The sequence below is a fragment of the Cuculus canorus genome, chromosome 6 (assembly GCF_017976375.1).
Source record: "Cuculus canorus isolate bCucCan1 chromosome 6, bCucCan1.pri, whole genome shotgun sequence".
Taxonomy (NCBI): Eukaryota; Metazoa; Chordata; class Aves; order Cuculiformes; family Cuculidae; genus Cuculus; species Cuculus canorus.
Window position 1 is genome coordinate 27,183,943 of NC_071406.1, and position 16,389 is coordinate 27,200,331.

The 16,389-nt window shown below is 37.7% G+C and overlaps 1 protein-coding gene across 3 annotated transcripts in view; it reads left to right on the top strand.

The window, feature by feature from the left end:
• Window positions 1–16,389, top strand: part of NBEAL1 (neurobeachin like 1) — an 86,681-nt gene that overhangs the window by 34,986 nt on the left and 35,306 nt on the right. For 2 of the 3 annotated variants that reach the window (XR_008450366.1, XM_054069824.1), the window contains exons 10-23: window positions 147–233; window positions 1,655–1,738; window positions 2,838–2,936; window positions 3,041–3,621; window positions 6,574–6,706; window positions 7,268–7,387; window positions 8,590–8,893; window positions 9,827–9,912; window positions 10,337–10,426; window positions 13,276–13,444; window positions 14,181–14,314; window positions 14,693–14,852; window positions 14,947–15,049; window positions 15,792–15,948. Coding sequence is in view for 2 of the 3 variants with exons in the window: in XM_054069824.1 (XP_053925799.1) it covers window positions 147–233; window positions 1,655–1,738; window positions 2,838–2,936; window positions 3,041–3,621; window positions 6,574–6,706; window positions 7,268–7,387; window positions 8,590–8,893; window positions 9,827–9,912; window positions 10,337–10,426; window positions 13,276–13,444; window positions 14,181–14,314; window positions 14,693–14,852; window positions 14,947–15,049; window positions 15,792–15,948 (2,307 nt within the window). In the remaining variant the exon portion in view is untranslated. The remainder of the gene's footprint in view (window positions 1–146; window positions 234–1,654; window positions 1,739–2,837; window positions 2,937–3,040; window positions 3,622–6,573; window positions 6,707–7,267; window positions 7,388–8,589; window positions 8,894–9,826; window positions 9,913–10,336; window positions 10,427–13,275; window positions 13,445–14,180; window positions 14,315–14,692; window positions 14,853–14,946; window positions 15,050–15,791; window positions 15,949–16,389) is intronic. The other variant, XM_054069825.1, reaches the window with a different exon arrangement.

Consider the following 16,389-nt stretch of genomic DNA (forward strand, 5'->3'; position numbering starts at 1 on the left):
AGGCTAATATTAATGCAGGATTGTCTCACCAGTGTGAGAACTCTTTTTTTTTTTTTTTGTCTTGAAATATAAATCCAAGGCAGCCTCCACAGGTTTGGCTGCAGCTAAATGTTTATTTCCATTATTCTTGTCTCTGTTTCTAACAGCTGTTTTTAAATGCTAACAATAAAGTGGCAGACAAGAGTGAGAAAGACCTTGCCAACAAATTACTGACAGAAATGAATGAGGACCAGGTATCTACCTAACCTGTATTTTGCTTCAGCTGAAGTCAAGACACAATCACAGGAAGATTTATTCCTGTGCTTCACCTTAAACATCTTCTTTAAGCTTTCTGCAGCAAGATGAACCTGTGTTGCTGCACACCATCACTATTTCCTGTTTCTGGAAAATATTTTTTCTGAATAATAGATGGAATTCAACATCAGTTTTATTCATCACCTTCAAATTGAACATATTTGCAGTAGCTTGAGCCTCATTTCTCTTCTTTTACGGAAAAGGTGAAGTACATGAATCCAAATAAAGTCTATCAACGTAGTGGTGATTTTTTTTCCTCTCCTTTTCCTCTTTTTTTGCTTCTTTGTCTCAGCACTGTGGTGTTTTGGATTCTGGGGCCTTGTTTGTGAATCTCAGTGGTTGTATTTGATTCTTTGCTTGTCATCAAGAACAGATGTGCATAAAACAATGGACAGGCTGAATCAGGGAGGTAGGAATAGCCTGTTGCTATAATTTTCCATAAATATTATGGAAAGTTTCAAATGCAAATTGTTGTTGTATTAATCTTATAGTAGAATGATTTGTTCTGATTAAAAATGTAAAGAGACACTAATTACAAGGTATGGTAATCTACAAATTGTGCTTCTAACTAATAGCTTTGGCCTTTTTAGAAACTCAGTGTGATGCTTGTAACCACTGTAAATGTAATGTTCATATCTAACACAGTCTTCCGATTCTTGACATTTTGTTTTCAAAATGTTGTATATGCATATAATATTTCAGAGATGATGAAATGGAGTATGTTTGTTTGCACAGTTTTGCTAATTAGGTTTACTCATGAATGCAAAATAGTGCTCCTTAAAACCACATAGAAATGTCAATACAAACAAGAATTATAGAGAAAAAAACCCTCAAAAGATAACTTAAATTGGAAAAAGAGATGCTGATCAATGTGATGAGGCTATGGGTGAGGCAGCCACTTTAAAGTGTTGGTGTGACTTATCTTTTATAATTTGTGTATGTGCATTGCATTGGCGTGTAGGGATGTGGATGGAAAAGAAAACACTTCGTATGAACTGCCGGTGCCTGATTGTCCAGCAGCACACACACACCCCTACTGCAAGAGGTTTCCCAATTTGTTTTCCTCCCTCCCTCTTGAGGCTGTCCATTAGCCGCATGAGGAAAACCTGTTTGTCCATCAAAATATTTGAAGCACAATGTGTGTTGTGAATGCATCTCCTGAAGTATGTGGCTGGTTGTCTACCTCTCTGTAATCCTTTATAGGCTGTGGGGTTATGAAATCTTGACTGGTGGGGAGATGATTTCTTGAAGCATGTTAGTGAACTCTTGGTTTCCTTCCTGGCAGGAGGGCACAGTATAGATTTTGGAGCTGAACTGTCTTTGCCCATCTGGATGTAACTTCTGTCCCTGTTACTTTCAGGTGTTTCAGGGACGCCTTGACTGCTTGGCAGTATCGACCATTCAAGCCCTCACAGCAGTGATGCACAAGTCTCCAGCTGCTAAGGTAATGGTATATGTGCAGAGGTTGGTTTGCAGTAGGCTTCTTAGGTCTTGTTTCCAGTTAGTGTTTTTATTGCAATATCTTGATGAATCTTGCTAATGAAGATTAGCAGATTGTGGTCACACGTTTCTGACAGATAGGGTTAGATGAATAGCATTCCTTATCCCTGTAGGTGTGTCTAATGGCTGGACACTGAGCCATCTTTCTATCAAAACCGGAAGAACAGAATGTTAATGGCAATTGGAACCTTTTTTAAAGGAATTATATCATTACTTGTTCCGTGAGTATGTGGGGTAGAACTAATGGATACTTGCAGGAGTTTTCAGACAGGAGTTTGTTCTAGTTTTATCATGGCTTTAAACTAACAGATGACAGTATTGCTTTCCAAATGGTGGCCTTGCTGTTCCCCTGCCCTTTCTTTTTGGTTAGTCTTGTGGGTTGATAAATGGATAGGTTGTGGTGAGTTTGTGAACTAACTGACTGGAATCTAAGACCACAGAAAAATACTGTATTTATTCTTGGATTGCTGAGTTCATTAGATTCATCCCATGGTTGAATGATTCCCTAGTCTTGGCACAGGGAAGTGAATACAGCTGCACGATGGAGGGTGAAGGAAGAGTAGGAGTCATCTGGTTTGGTTGCTCTTGCAGTACAATCTGAGTGAGAAACAGGGTTCATTATGTTCCTCCTGAGCATTACTCGGAGTGTGTACTTTTTTACTGGCTCTGGGAAGCCTGGAAAGAGTTGTATATATGGGTGGAGACTGCTATAGTTTGCGTTAGAAAATTAAGTTGTAAGTATTTTGTGATAGAATTAACATTTTTATTATACCAAAACAGTTATGCTATCTTATAGGTAATTATTAAAATATAACGTTGATCTGGTTATTGTTTATCTGCATGCTGCAGTGAGATCCTTCTCACATACAGCGTGTTGGAGACAGTACAATGGACATATTATCAATGAAATTTCTAGCCTGTAAAACATTATACTTGCATTCTATTTATTTTGTATCTAATATAGTGTTAAATTAGTCTGTTGCAGTAAATGAGCAATTTGTGTACATTTCATTCGTTAGTGAGACTAGGATTTTTATCCTCAGGAGGTCTTCAAGGAAAGGATTGGTTATGCACATATATATGAGGTACTAAAATCACTGGGTCAACCTTCACGGGAACTGCTGGAAGAACTCATGAATATGGTGAGATGTGCTTGCTTTGAATGCTAAAACTCATACAGCTTTTCAACAATACTTCTAGCCCTGTTTAATTGTATTTCACGTCTGAGTTCTCTGCTGTTTTTCAGGCTGTGGAAGGTGACCACATGGCTGTTGGGATACTAGGCATTAGTAATGTCCAGCCCTTATTGCTGCTTATCCAGTGGCTTCCAGAACTAGAATCACATGACCTGCAGATTTTCATCTCAAATTGGTTGAGGCGAATCTGCTGTATTAACAGACAGAGTCGTGCCACGTGTGTCAATGCGAACATGGTCATCCGTATCATTGAGACACTAAATTCCCACTCTGCGCTCCATTGTACTTGTGCAGAGAACTTGATTGCCCTTCTGGGCTCTTTGGGGAGCCAGTCAATGGGCTCAGAAGAACTGCTTCAACTAATACGGCTCCTGAGGACTGAGGAACCAAAACAAGCTCACCCTTACGTTGTTCCAGTGATGCGAGCCATTCTAGCAATGGCCCGGAAGCAGGGCATGGCTAGTGCCTTGCAGTATTTCAACTTGTGCCACAGCATGGCTGGAATTGCTGTTCCATCAATTCATAAGTGGCCAGGCTCTGCATTTTCTTTCAACGCTTGGCTCTGCCTTGACCAGGACCGAGTGGACCCTAGCACAACTAGCAAAAGTGGCAAGAGGAAACAACTCTATAGGTATAGTTACTATAACTACTTCAACAGCACAAATCTAGGTCATCTGTTCCTTGTGGCGTATGGTACCCTATGATGTATGGTACTTCTGATTATCTTCATAAAATGCAATGTATAGTGCTTAGTTTGTGAAAGGAGCAGTATCATCTGTCACCAGAGCCAGGCTGTGTTAGAGAAACAAGCATGTAGTTTCTCAGTTATGTGTTCTTATCTACAGTTGAAATGTCTATAACTCCAAACTGATTTAAGGTTGGTCACTTAAACAAACAAAACAACCCCAACAAATACACTCAAGGCCCCACCCCAAAACAGAACAACCTTAGTACTATTTCCTCTAAAGGTAATGAAATCTGTTTCCTGTATGAGACCACTATGAAAGGAACATCTTCATTTGCTTAAATAGTAGACATTGACATGGTGATTATTGGTGTAATTTAATTTTCTGGGTACTAGCATTCAGAAGTAGACGAAACGCAGATTTAGGGAAAGCTAGTTGAATGCTTTTGCTGTCTTCAGGCCATTTTACTGTGCTGTCAGTGGAAATGTTGAATAGTGCAATTACAATCAAAACGGAAATTAGTGTTTTCCAGCCCCCTGTGCCTTCGTGTGTTACTTCTGGTTATTCATAACCATGGTCAGGTGGAGACCCCTTGGATTTCAGTGGCTGCCCTGTGTGTTTGTACAGCACAGCCCTGGTCAAGGGTGCTGCCTGATGAACTGCCACGTCATTGCCAGTGTTTGTCAGTCTGTCCTACTAAAGGTTTTCAGTAGACTGCACTTCTAGAAAGCTGGGATGGAATTGCACTACATAGTTAAAAAGCTACAATTGGATTTCAGTGAGACATTATTATACTAGTAGCTGACTGGTTTTCTATCAGTTTATGTACAATTATAAGACAATTATTATTATGTACAATTTTGAAGACATTCTAGTTTTGGGGAGCTAAAACTGTAGTGTATTGAAATTAATACTTAAAAGAGGAAATACTTCAAATTCCAATTTCAGCTTGCTGTGTTAAGTACACAACTGAATTAACATAATTAAAAATTTATCTAGCTGTTATGTTTTACAGTGTTTGATTGTAAGATAGCTTAGCTCTATGGTGACTGTCCCTAATATTTGTGTTCTCTGTGTGAGAGTTGTGTTTATTTGGTACATGCAGATATTTGGTAGTACAGTAGTTAATGCATCCACTTGGAATAATGATGCCTAAACGTATGTAGCACATTCTGGTAGCAATTCACAATTATATATAACTTTTTTGTATTCAAGTGCTTAAAACATGAAAGGTTTCTCAAGGCAAACCTGTGCTTGTAAGGCCTGTTTATAGATAGTTGCTTACAGCTGATTTTCTTCCTTGTATGAGTGAAATAAAATATGTAACGATGACTACACTTACATTTTGCATTAAGGTAAGGTTCTTGCTGATAGATAACCATGGATCAAAACAGTTATGAATGGCAGTGTCTCATCAAACAAATGCAATGCAAATTTGACTATAAAATTAGATATAACTGTCTGCATTTTCTAGATGTGTGCTGTTTTAGTCTTTAAAATAAATTCTCTGCATGAAACACTACGATGTAGAACAAAGGAAATGGTGAAGATGCACCTACTGACTGTAACAGTAATGTGACAAATCTACATAGTGTGTTGACAGCTTTGCCAGAGGCTGACAGACACAATTCAATTGATAGAATACAGCACAGGTTGCAGACCAGTCTCTTCTTTATTACAATATTGTAGCTTCTAGAGACTTCAGCAGACAGGACTTTTAACAGAACTAGCTTAAGCTGTGTGGGTCAAACTGAAGCATGACTTGTTGGAACAGAGTTATGTTTTCATGTAAAATGTGGAAAGCTACAAGCCGCTTTGAGAGCTGTGGTTGGGAGGCTCTGCAGAGGGATCTGGACAGGCTGTGACAATGAGCTGAGGCCAATTCTGAGATTCAACAAGGGTGAGTGCCGGGTCCTACACTTGGGCAGCAAAAACCCCATGTAATGCTACAGGCTCGGGGAAGAGGGGCTGAAAAGCTTGCCCAGCAGGAAAGGACATAAGGGTGCTGCACAATAGCCGGTGGAACATGAGCCAGCAGTGTGCTCAGGTGGCCAAGAAGCCCAATAGCATCCTGGCTTGTAATGGTAACGGTGTGGCTGACCAGGAGTACTCGCTGTTAGTGGGCCATGCCTCAAATACTGTGTTCAGTTTTGGGCCTCTCACTACATGAAAGACATTGAGAGGCTTGGAACATGTCCAGAGAAGGGCAGCAAAGACGGTGAAGGATCTGGAGCACAAGTGTTCTGAGGAGCAGCTGGGGGACTGGGATTGTTTAGCCTGGAGAAAAGGAGGCTGGGGGGGAGACCTTATCAGTCCCTGTAGTTACTTGAAAGGAGATTGGAGCGAGGTGGGTGCTGGTCTTTTCCCCTAAGTAACAAGTGACAGGACGAGAGGAAATGGCCTGAAGTTGCACCAGGAGGGGTTTAGATTGGATACTAGGTAAAATTGCTAGTTGGGGTTGTCGAGAATAGGGACAAGCTGCCCAGGAAAGTGGTTGAGTCACCATCCTTGGAGGTGTTTAAAAGGTGTTTGCGGTCATGGGTTAGTGATGAACTTGGCAGTGTTAGATTCACAGCTGGACTTGACCTTAAAGGTTCTTTCCAACCTGAAGGATTCCATGATTCTGTAAACTTTCTGGATCGGGCTTGGGATTTAGTCTGTGCCTTGGTGTGCTTTCATTGAGGCAGTTAGTCTTGCCTTTGTTTTTTTTTTGGAACGAGAGTAATAGCTGGTCAAATAGTAAATATTAAATTTAAATTAATATTAAATTGTCACTATAAATAGTGACAAATGGCTTAAGTTAATTCTACCCTTAATGCATGTACTGTTAGGTGATTTCAAATAGGTTTTTTATGAAATCAGTCCTTGATTGTGTATTTTGATGTATTTTTCTGTAGCTTTTTTACAGGAGGTGGTATGGGTTTTGAAGCATTTATTACATGCTCTGGGGTATTGGTGGTTGCAGTTTGCACGAAGAGGGAATACGCAACGGTGATGCTGCCTGACCATTGTTTTTTTGACTCTCTTTGGGTAAGATTTGATACTGAAAATCATTTTGTTTAGGATACTGTTATTAGCTCAGAAGTCAAAGTTCATTTTTTCTTTGTTTTACAAATGGTCTATTTTATCATATGCAAGTAATTCATTGCATAAGAACAGATCTAATCTTAAGTAATGCAAGCATTTTCTGTGTAGATTAGTGATTGATTGAGCTAAATTATGCCTATGTTATTAGGCATTTGTAATTGATAGGCTTGTTATACCATTGTTAGTAGAGAGAGGTTTTTTTCACTTGCAGACTTTTTCATATTAAATTATAATAAGCATAGGTGGCTGAGGTACTGTGTGGATGAATAATGTGCTACCATGTTTCTGACTTGCCCTTTTCTGTTCCCATACTTAAGGACTGATGTGCATTATCATGAGATGGCTGTATCTCTTTTCCTTCAAAAACTTGTTTACGTGTAAACTGGTTTAAAGCTGAAGCAGCTGATAGGTGGTCTTCTTGTTGATGTTTGTATTTATTTTCTTAAGTGCTTTCTTCACATTGCTTTTTAATAATGTCGTAATTATTTTATATTGCTTAACCAGCACAACATAACTATTGTTCATATGCCTGGAAAGAGGCCTTTTGGTCAGAGCCTTGTGTACATCTATGTCAATGGACAGCAGAAGGTCTCTGCCCCACTTCGATTCCCTGCCATGAATGAAGTAAGTACCTTCCGAGTCATACCCCTGTCCTGATGAGCTCTCATAGAACAATGAGAACATAGTTGGCTTTTTAAATTTGCAAATTTTCCAGGAGTTTCAAATACAGCTTAGCCTATTGCTAATAAGCTTCTGTTCAACTTCTGATAGTGTCTGCACTATCAATTTGGAGTATAATGAACCATGACTTAGTGCTTGTTTAGTCATCTCAGTATAAAAACAAAACAAAAAAATGCAGATTTCCTCGGATTAGATTGTGGGGTTTTCCCCAACATAATTCATGATGTATAAATAATAAATCATGCTTCTGCCAATAGCATTGGAGTGATGGTATTCAATGAGGAATATTCTCTGTTTTCAGCAGAGACATTTTCTGTCTTTTCTGTATATTCCCTTAATATGTTCATCTTATACCCGCTTTGTTAGCTGGATATGCAGTTTACATGTGGTTATAGGAATCGTTTCGAATTTAGCCTGAAAAAAGTCGCTACCCATCAAAATGTGTATATGTTATGTTTGGTTTTCTTTAAGTATTGTTCATTCTCTTTGTGGAACCAATCTGGGTTAATCTGAGCTACAATGCTGAATGTTCTTTTCTCTTTTCTAAGTTCTAATTGGAAATTTGCTAAATATGCTGAGCAAACACTTCTGTTGGACACAGTCATCGTAAAATCAGTATAACGCTTTAAGAATGAGAGTAAATGTAATTTCCGTTTTGAGATAGAATTCTGATTTAAAGTTCTGAATAAGCCTTGTAACATCAAGGTAACTAAAAGCAGGGCAGGTGAGCCTCGCATGAGAGCATCTTTTTGAGTGGAATAACTGAAATTTGCAGTAGCAGGTATGCTGGGCTAGTATTTCGGATTATAACCCAGAAAAGCAGTGTTTACCAGTGTATCTCAGGCACCGTTCTCCCTGGCTTTCCTCCTTCCAGAGGTGACACAACAGCTGAAGTGACCAAATTGCTCTTGACTGGAGAAAGGGCCATCTCTGCTATTGTGGGAATTAAATGTTCCTTTTTTGTGGGCTGCTGTGCTGGATTGCTTCTTTTCCAGAGCACACCAGAACATGTGGCTCTTGGTTTAATTTATTTAGTACAAATCTGCCAGAGATAGTCTTCAAATTTACTTTGTAATTTGTGGAAAAAAGGAGATTAGATTTACAGTACGTGTTTTATTTTCTTTCTTCCATGTGTGACTCTCCAGTCTTTTACTTCTTGCTGCATTGGTTCAGCTGGTCAAAGAACAACAACTCCTCCTCCATCTCAGATACCAGATCCACCTTTTTCCTCCCCTGTTACACCCCATCGGACATCACTTGGGGGCATTCTGTCTACAGGAAGTTGGGGTGGGATGCTTGGAAAGCCAGAACTCATCACCAAGATGATCTCGGCAGGAACTCAGGACAGTGAATGGGGATGTCCAACCTCTTTGGAGGGCCATCTTGGATCAGTTATCATCTTCCATGAAGCGCTTCAACCTTCTCAGGTGAAAGCATTATATTTAGCAGGTAAGTGGTGATTGTACTGGTTTTAGTAGAATAAAAGGGATGAGTTATTAACAAAACCCCACTGAGCTTTGTTCTACATAGACATATAATGAAGAAGTTACTATCCAGAAGAATTGCAGAGCTGACCTAAGTGAGAGGGCTGTATCACAAATAAGCTTAAAAAAATTATGAATATTTTATGAAGTTTTACTTAAAATGTTATGTTTACATAAGTTCATCAGGTACAAACCTGTCAAAATAAAAATCTTAGGTGGTATTTTCACTTGTAACTTCTTAATTTTTGCTACTGTTTGTCTACATGTGAGTTCACAGTTGAAACTCCTAACAGTATTGCCTTTGTTATGATAGTCCACTTAAAGGTGATTTATGCTTGAGGATTTTTCCTGAAAATCAATTAATAATTAAAGGGTCTTCTTAAAACTATTCTGACAAGCTGTGTCTCACAGTTCATGGTGTTAAGGTATTAAGTTCCATAATGACTTGTAGTTCTTAGAGGTAAGCATAAAACCACTTGCATCATTTAAAGAAATAATTCCATCGTTTAATTTTCCGTTATTGAAGAAAACTATCTTGAAGCTCGTTTTCTGGGTGTTTGAGCTTGATGATGGAGAGATTGGTGACAAATGTGAGAGAGGTATTTGTGAAGACCGAAATATTAGAGCTCTTTGAATGTATAAAAGAGGCCTTCTTTATATAGTTTAGCTTTTTACCAGGAATGTATTTCTTTTTAAGCAGACTCAATGGAATGAATGATTTAAGTCAGAGAGATTACTTTAAAGCGTGTCTCATAGGTGCGGTGCAGTGTCCTATGTGTTGTCACAACAAAGTACAGAAGTATAAAATTTGTGAAGGTCAACATTAATATCCAATGGCCTCTTAAATATGTTATAAGTATATAATTTATACATAGAATTTGTATGTTATTTTTAATAGGTCCAAACTGTTTAACTCCATGGAAATCTCAAGAGGCTGAAGTAGCAGATCTCCCAAGTAAGGTGCTGCTTCATTATACACCAAAGGTATGAAACAACATGTAATTTCCCGTTGATTACACAGTGTACAGTAATTTCAGAGTATGTTCTAGATGGTCTTTGTTTTGCTTTGCTATTGCTGTTTCATGGAATAGGTGAGCATGCTGTCCATATGCTGTGGTTATTATGGGAAGATAAGCAGCAGTGAGAGCCTTCTTAAACTGTAGTCTTGTGCATAGATAGGTTTTGTTCTTGTTTGGCAAAACGATAATTACCTTGTAGAACTGTAAATGTCAAATCTAAGATAATGTGTATGATGTTCCATGTGTTCCAAATTGTTTAAATACTTTAATAGCAATGCAATGACGGTAGCTTTCTGAAACATACTATGCATCATTCGGAAATCTTATGTGTTCAAGAATCTATAATATGTTTCCTAAATGATATTGTAGCCTCTTCATTTGTTTAACAGGCCTGCAGAAATCAAATTTGTCTTGACCTGTCCACAAATCTTTTACATGGAAGACTAACTGGAAACAAAGTAGTGAACTGGGACATCAAGGTAAATGCATTCGGAATGCCACAAGTTGTTATCGTAATGCAAATGACATTTGGCATATACAGCATGTTTTTGCAATGAGAATTAATGGGTTAATGTTGTAGCTGTAGTAATACTACTTTACCTTTATTGAGAACTTAAAAAGGCTCTTAGTTGTAGTGTTGCAGATGTTGCATTAAGTTATTTTATGGTAGCTGACTACACTTCGTAATCTGTTCCGTGTGTGTAGTGTATTGAAAGCATTTCATCATCCCTAGGTGGTTCTGTTGTTTTCTTTTAGTCTTCGACTCAGATTAAGATTAGTAGAGAAGCTAACTCTTGTGACTTTTGCTGCGTTGGTCATATAAAAAAATATTACTGAATTGAGCAGAAGACAAGATGCAGAGTTAAAATATTACTAGAATCTAGCATTTTTTTAAAGAGATAAGTTAATCTAGTTATTTACTTTTGGTTTGGGGTTCCAGGACTAGGTGGTCTCACAGTCCAGAAACCTCACTTTGGCGAAAACACCAGATATTCACTGAAGTGTTATACCTTATTCTCTCTCTGCTATATACTAATTGTCCAATATTTTTTCCTTTTTGTTGGATGCATTGCGGTATCAGATTTTTGTAGGCTATACAAGTCATCTTTGTTTGACTAACTGCTAGCAGTTGTAATCACAGCACTACTGCTATTGTAGTATTGAAGCTTAAAATTTAACACTTCCTGGCTAAACCTTTTTATAGTCTTCTGCTCAAACATTCCATTATAGAACTGTCCACTGTTTTTGGTCTTTTGTTTTGGTTTTGTTTTCTTAACCAACATGTAGAGTCCTTCCAATCTCTGGTTAATAAGTTGTTTTTTTTTAGTCTCACGCCACTGACAGTTCAGATCTGACTTTATACTGATAGAATGAAAAGCCATAATTTGGTCAACTCAGCACTGCCAATGAGATTCGGTATTAATGGTTTAGACTGTCTTGGTGCTCCACAAAAAGAATACCATTTAGGCAAGTTACGTGTCCATGAGATGTCCATGTGCAAAATAGCAAATGGTCTTCCACCTCCTAGTTCATGGAGAGGAGGAAGAAACCATGAAATGCACACCAGCTTAATAAATACCTTTGTGTATCTGCCTGCTTGTTTGTTCTTTGATCACTAACACCTGCTAATATAAAAAAAATCAAACTCAGGCTTAGCTCTGTGCATGAGGAAATTGAGTTTTTTGCAGCATCAGGGTTTGATTCAGAAACAGTGACATTTCTTTTAAATTTAGATAGCATACATCTGTTTCTCTTGTATAGGTAGAATCTTTGATTAAGGGCTCTTACTTTTGAGGAAAAAATAAAATTTGAGATCTGAGTGTAGAAAACTGGTGAGTAGAACACCACATCCTTTTTTGTCTTGAGGAAACATGTATGAACAAATAAATATGAGCTGTTTTTTCTTATTTTTAAGAAAAGTGGACGATCAACTGAACTAGCAAACTAATTAATAAGGAAATATTTTTGAAGCTCCACTGTGCGTATGCTGACTTATGGAGATTAATGTTAAGAAAATTCAGACACTGCTAGTTATTTTTTCTATGATATGAATAGTTTGAAAATGCTAAAATTTGTTCTCTCCACCCAGTAGTGGGAAAGGGAGCGGATAAAGAGTGTTTATATCTAGTTTTATGGGAAAGCATATTGTGAATGCAAGTTCTAAGAGAATCAATCATTGACACACATGATGGGGTTTTGCACCCTCTTGAGGAGGACCAGAGCAAGGAAAAAAACGGATCAGCTGATCAGGAGCTTGTGAAGAGAAGGTAGAGCCTAGAAGGAGCTACAGTTGCTGTGGTGTTGTGGTTCAGACAAATCCTGTTTTTTCAAGTTGAAAAGCTTGAAAAGACCTGAAAGCTGCAGGTCTCTTTTTTTTCTTAACAAACGTAGAAATCTTCATCCATGAGATAAATTTCGCAGATTTAATAAACTTTTTTAGTTTAACTGTTTGACTTTGTTAAATTCACCTTGATAAACATGGGCTGGAGCAGCGAAACAATTGAAAAAGTGGAAAATGATGAAGGAAGGAAAGGATAATTTTCTTCACTCCTCAGTGTTTCTGACTGAGAAGGGGGAGTGATATCCCATGTTAATAGTCTGGCTTACAGGATGTTGTGTTTGGTTTTGCTCTTGAAATTTTACTGGACAATAGTTTTCATTGGACTAAGCTGGGCAATGAAATAGGTGTGTCTGACTGCCTTGCTGAGCCCCTGCTTTTCTAAGTGGCATTGTGAATGACTTATAGATATCTTGTGCTTTGAATATGTTATCTTACCACAAGAAGCCTTGTTTGAAGTCTCATGCTATCCCTGCTTGTGAGGAGTGGGGAAAAAGGGGACTTAGGAGACTAGAATTTTAAAAAGAGGCTTAGAATTGAGGTACATGTAAGGTTACTTTAAAAAAAAGTGAATTTTTAAAAATTTTTTAACTGCCTGAAGTTGAAGTCTTCCAGAAACAGATTAAAGCACAGATGTGTTCTTGCAAGTAACTTGGAAATCGGAAGAATGTGTTTCTCCTGGTTTTCAACTGTGTTTAGCAGAAGGTTCTTTCTGAGTTTTGTATCCTTTGGTTCCCCATGTCTTTGGTGGGGAAAGAACTATAGAAGTGCACTTCAGAAACAAGAGCTGACAGGAAGATATGTGTGTAATTGCAATATCTAAAACTTGGGCAGCTCTGTTGTCAGTGTTTTAAACTAGTTGCTAAGTGGCATGTGAAACATTGATTAATTTATGGGTATATAAGGTTCCTTGTATTTGGCGTAAATTTCTATGTAGTTTAGGGGATTTTATTTATGGTGATGTTTTTCTCCTTTTCCCTCTTGATTTAGGATATGATCAACTGTATTGGTGGAGTGAATGTGCTCTTTCCATTGCTGGAGCAGATCAGTTGTCTTGGTGGACAGATGCCTGAGAAGGCCGAAGGAGAAGCTGTGCCTCCAGAACTGGTTACTCCTGTAGAGGGAGACTGGGTGGTGGTGTCATCCACAAAGGCATCAGGTAGGGAAGTACAACTGAACTGAATTTTTAAGCTTGATTTTAAAATTCTTTGGGTGAAGGACAGAAGGCTGTTTAATTATGTGCTGGCTTTTTGGGAGGACAGAAGAAAACTGTCCAGCCTTTAGCCAAGTTCTTATTTTCTCGGGGAAATGTTCAGGCTCTTACCTCTTCCACATCTCAGATTTTAGTATTAAAATTAAAGCTTCCTTTCCATTTTTTTTTTTAATAATAGATTTTTCAAAACTGTGCGAATGTTGAGAATGAATTTCGGTCTTAAGGGAAACCACTGAGAAATCAGACGTTACAAGGGAAAACAACATTTTTTTGTTTAAAATATGAAATGGTGGAGTAAAGTAAAAATATCTTTTTCCCTCTATCTCTTAATTTGTTGTGTATCCTGGCTAGAAAGTGTTTGCAACTACAGAGGGAGAATAACTGCAGCATATCTAAAATGTAGTAACTGAAAGAAGTTTGTTTCTTACTGACAGCCAGATAAATGAAATGCCTGAAGTCAGGACTCAGGTCGCTTTGTTTTCGAGAGGCATGGATTGACTATGACTCTACACTGGAAAAATCTAAAACCAGCTTACAATTAGGGGACAAACAGAAAAGGAGTTAAAAAGTTCGGGAGAGAGTGAGGAATAAGAACACCTGATTTTATGTCTTCCTCTCTACTTTTATGCAGTGGTCCAATGATAAACCATGAGGCTTTTTCTACTGCTATTCTGTTTTCCAGAAGCACGCCTGGAGAAGAACATTGTTGCAACGTTCATCTTGATGATAAAGCATTTTATTCAGAGACACCACGTTAATCAAGAAAATCTCATTCACTCCCATGGAGCTGCCACCTTAGGAGCCTTGTTACAGAAGGTGAGCAAATTTGAGAAACAACCTTTAGTAATGAATGTTATCATGGGGTCCTGATTACTTTGAAATGTTCTCAGATTGGCCAGGATGCAAGGGTTTTCACAGTTCTCCTTAGAACGTGCTTTTCTCTCTCGTGTTTCTGAAAACAGAAAGGTGTGGGAGTTGATCTTGATCTGTAAAGTGAAACACAGTGTTTTTTCTTTTTTTCATGTTCTGCCTTTTTTGTTATTGTGTTGTTTGATCCTTCAAAATAGATTAGTTTTGCATTTCTTGTATTGCTGTAGTGGAAGCAGATATCACTGTAGATGAATCTCAAAATTTGATTTAAAAAAAATTGTTTATTCAATATTTTGAGTGCTAAACCTGTTGTTATTTTGAAAGGTGCCAAGCAATTTAATGGATGTGAATGTACTGATGGCTGTACAGTTGTTGATAGAACAAGTCTCTGTAGAAAAGAACATGCAACTTTTGCAACAGATGTATCACAACTTACTTTTTGACTTCAGTATCTGGAATAGTGGAGACTTCCCCTTCAGAATTGGTGAGCTCTTGGACTTGGGCAACTGTGCAAAGACAGTACTTTTCACTTGACATCAATCTTTGTCTAGGTTCTAATAGAAAACTTTATGTTGTAGGGCATATACAATATCTTTCTACAATCATCAAAGACAGCAGAAGACTCTTTAGAAAGAAATACGGTGTTCAGTTTCTTCTAGACACACTCAGAATTTATTATGGGTATGAGTTTTACCTCTTCTAACTCCTCCTCATTTATTTTATGTGGCTATTGTTTTTTTTTTCCCCATCAACCTAGCAAGATACTCAATAAAACTGCAGGTTGGCTTTTGGTGGTTGATTTAATTATCAAAATTATGTGATTTTTTTTTTTTTTTCCACTTGACTTGCTACTTTTCCTTGACTTTCATTTTTGTGATAGAACTATATAGAATGTCAATGATGCTAGAAATACTTGTATAAGTCATTAAAATTAAAAAATTGAAGGACTTGTTCTCAACAATGCAAATTAAGTCATACATCATTACTGTTATGAGAAGTAGGAGTCTTAATAATTTTAAGCCATTTTGTTCTTCTGTGTCCTTGTAGGATTTGAAGTGGACTTTTTTAGGAATTTAAAATTTTAACTTTCAGTCTCAGTGATTTAATACATGCTTATGGATATAGTTAAGTCATAGAGGAAGATTGGCCTGAGAGATTAATCTTTCCTTTAGAGGGTGGATGGGGAAAACCTTAAATCCTAGCCTGTATCCAGATCAGTACAAGTCTACATTTCAGGGCTTTTATAAACTTGGTAAGTCTGATCTGCTATTGCTTGTTTTTCTTCGGTTGCTTTACTTCAGTAAAAATTGATAGCTTGTGTAATAATGTCTGGGTAGATGAAAAATTACAAACACATGCAAGTAGCTATTAATGAGTCATTGAAAACTTCCTTAGGCTGCCTTTCCTGTCTCTTGGTGTGTAGGAGTGGTTGTAAAGACAGTGATTTGGCTCCTGATGACCTGAGAACAATACGGACATCCCTCTATGGACTGATCAAATATTTCCTGAGCAAAGGTGGAACACATGAAGAAATACAGAGCATCATAGGTTACATAGCTGCCACCAATGAAGAGGAGCAGGTATCCATTGTGGCATAAATTAATAATCTAAACCGTACATGTTTTGATTTGTTTCTTGGTGCTTAGAAATATTGTGTATTGTGAGAACAAAGAAAGAAAAAGACTGTAAGCCAAGTGTCACTTGATGCGTGATTCTGTTTAGATGTATCTGAGGCAGGTTATAGAAGCACGCTGGAAACCTGACAAGGTACTCTGCAGGTGGCCGTATTTTTCCTAGTTATTCTTTTCCCGTGAAGTGAGCAGAAAGCACATGGTATGTAATACTGCCATTAGAAAAGTTCTCTTAGTTTACAAAACCAAATTGGACTTCAACTGATTAGAAGTTGTAATTATGTGGTTTCTAATTTGTAGACATCAAGAGAACTTGAACTTCCTTATCAAACTGTAATTAGAGCTACAAAGGTGCTTTATGTAGAGGAAAAAAATGTATCCAAGAAAAGT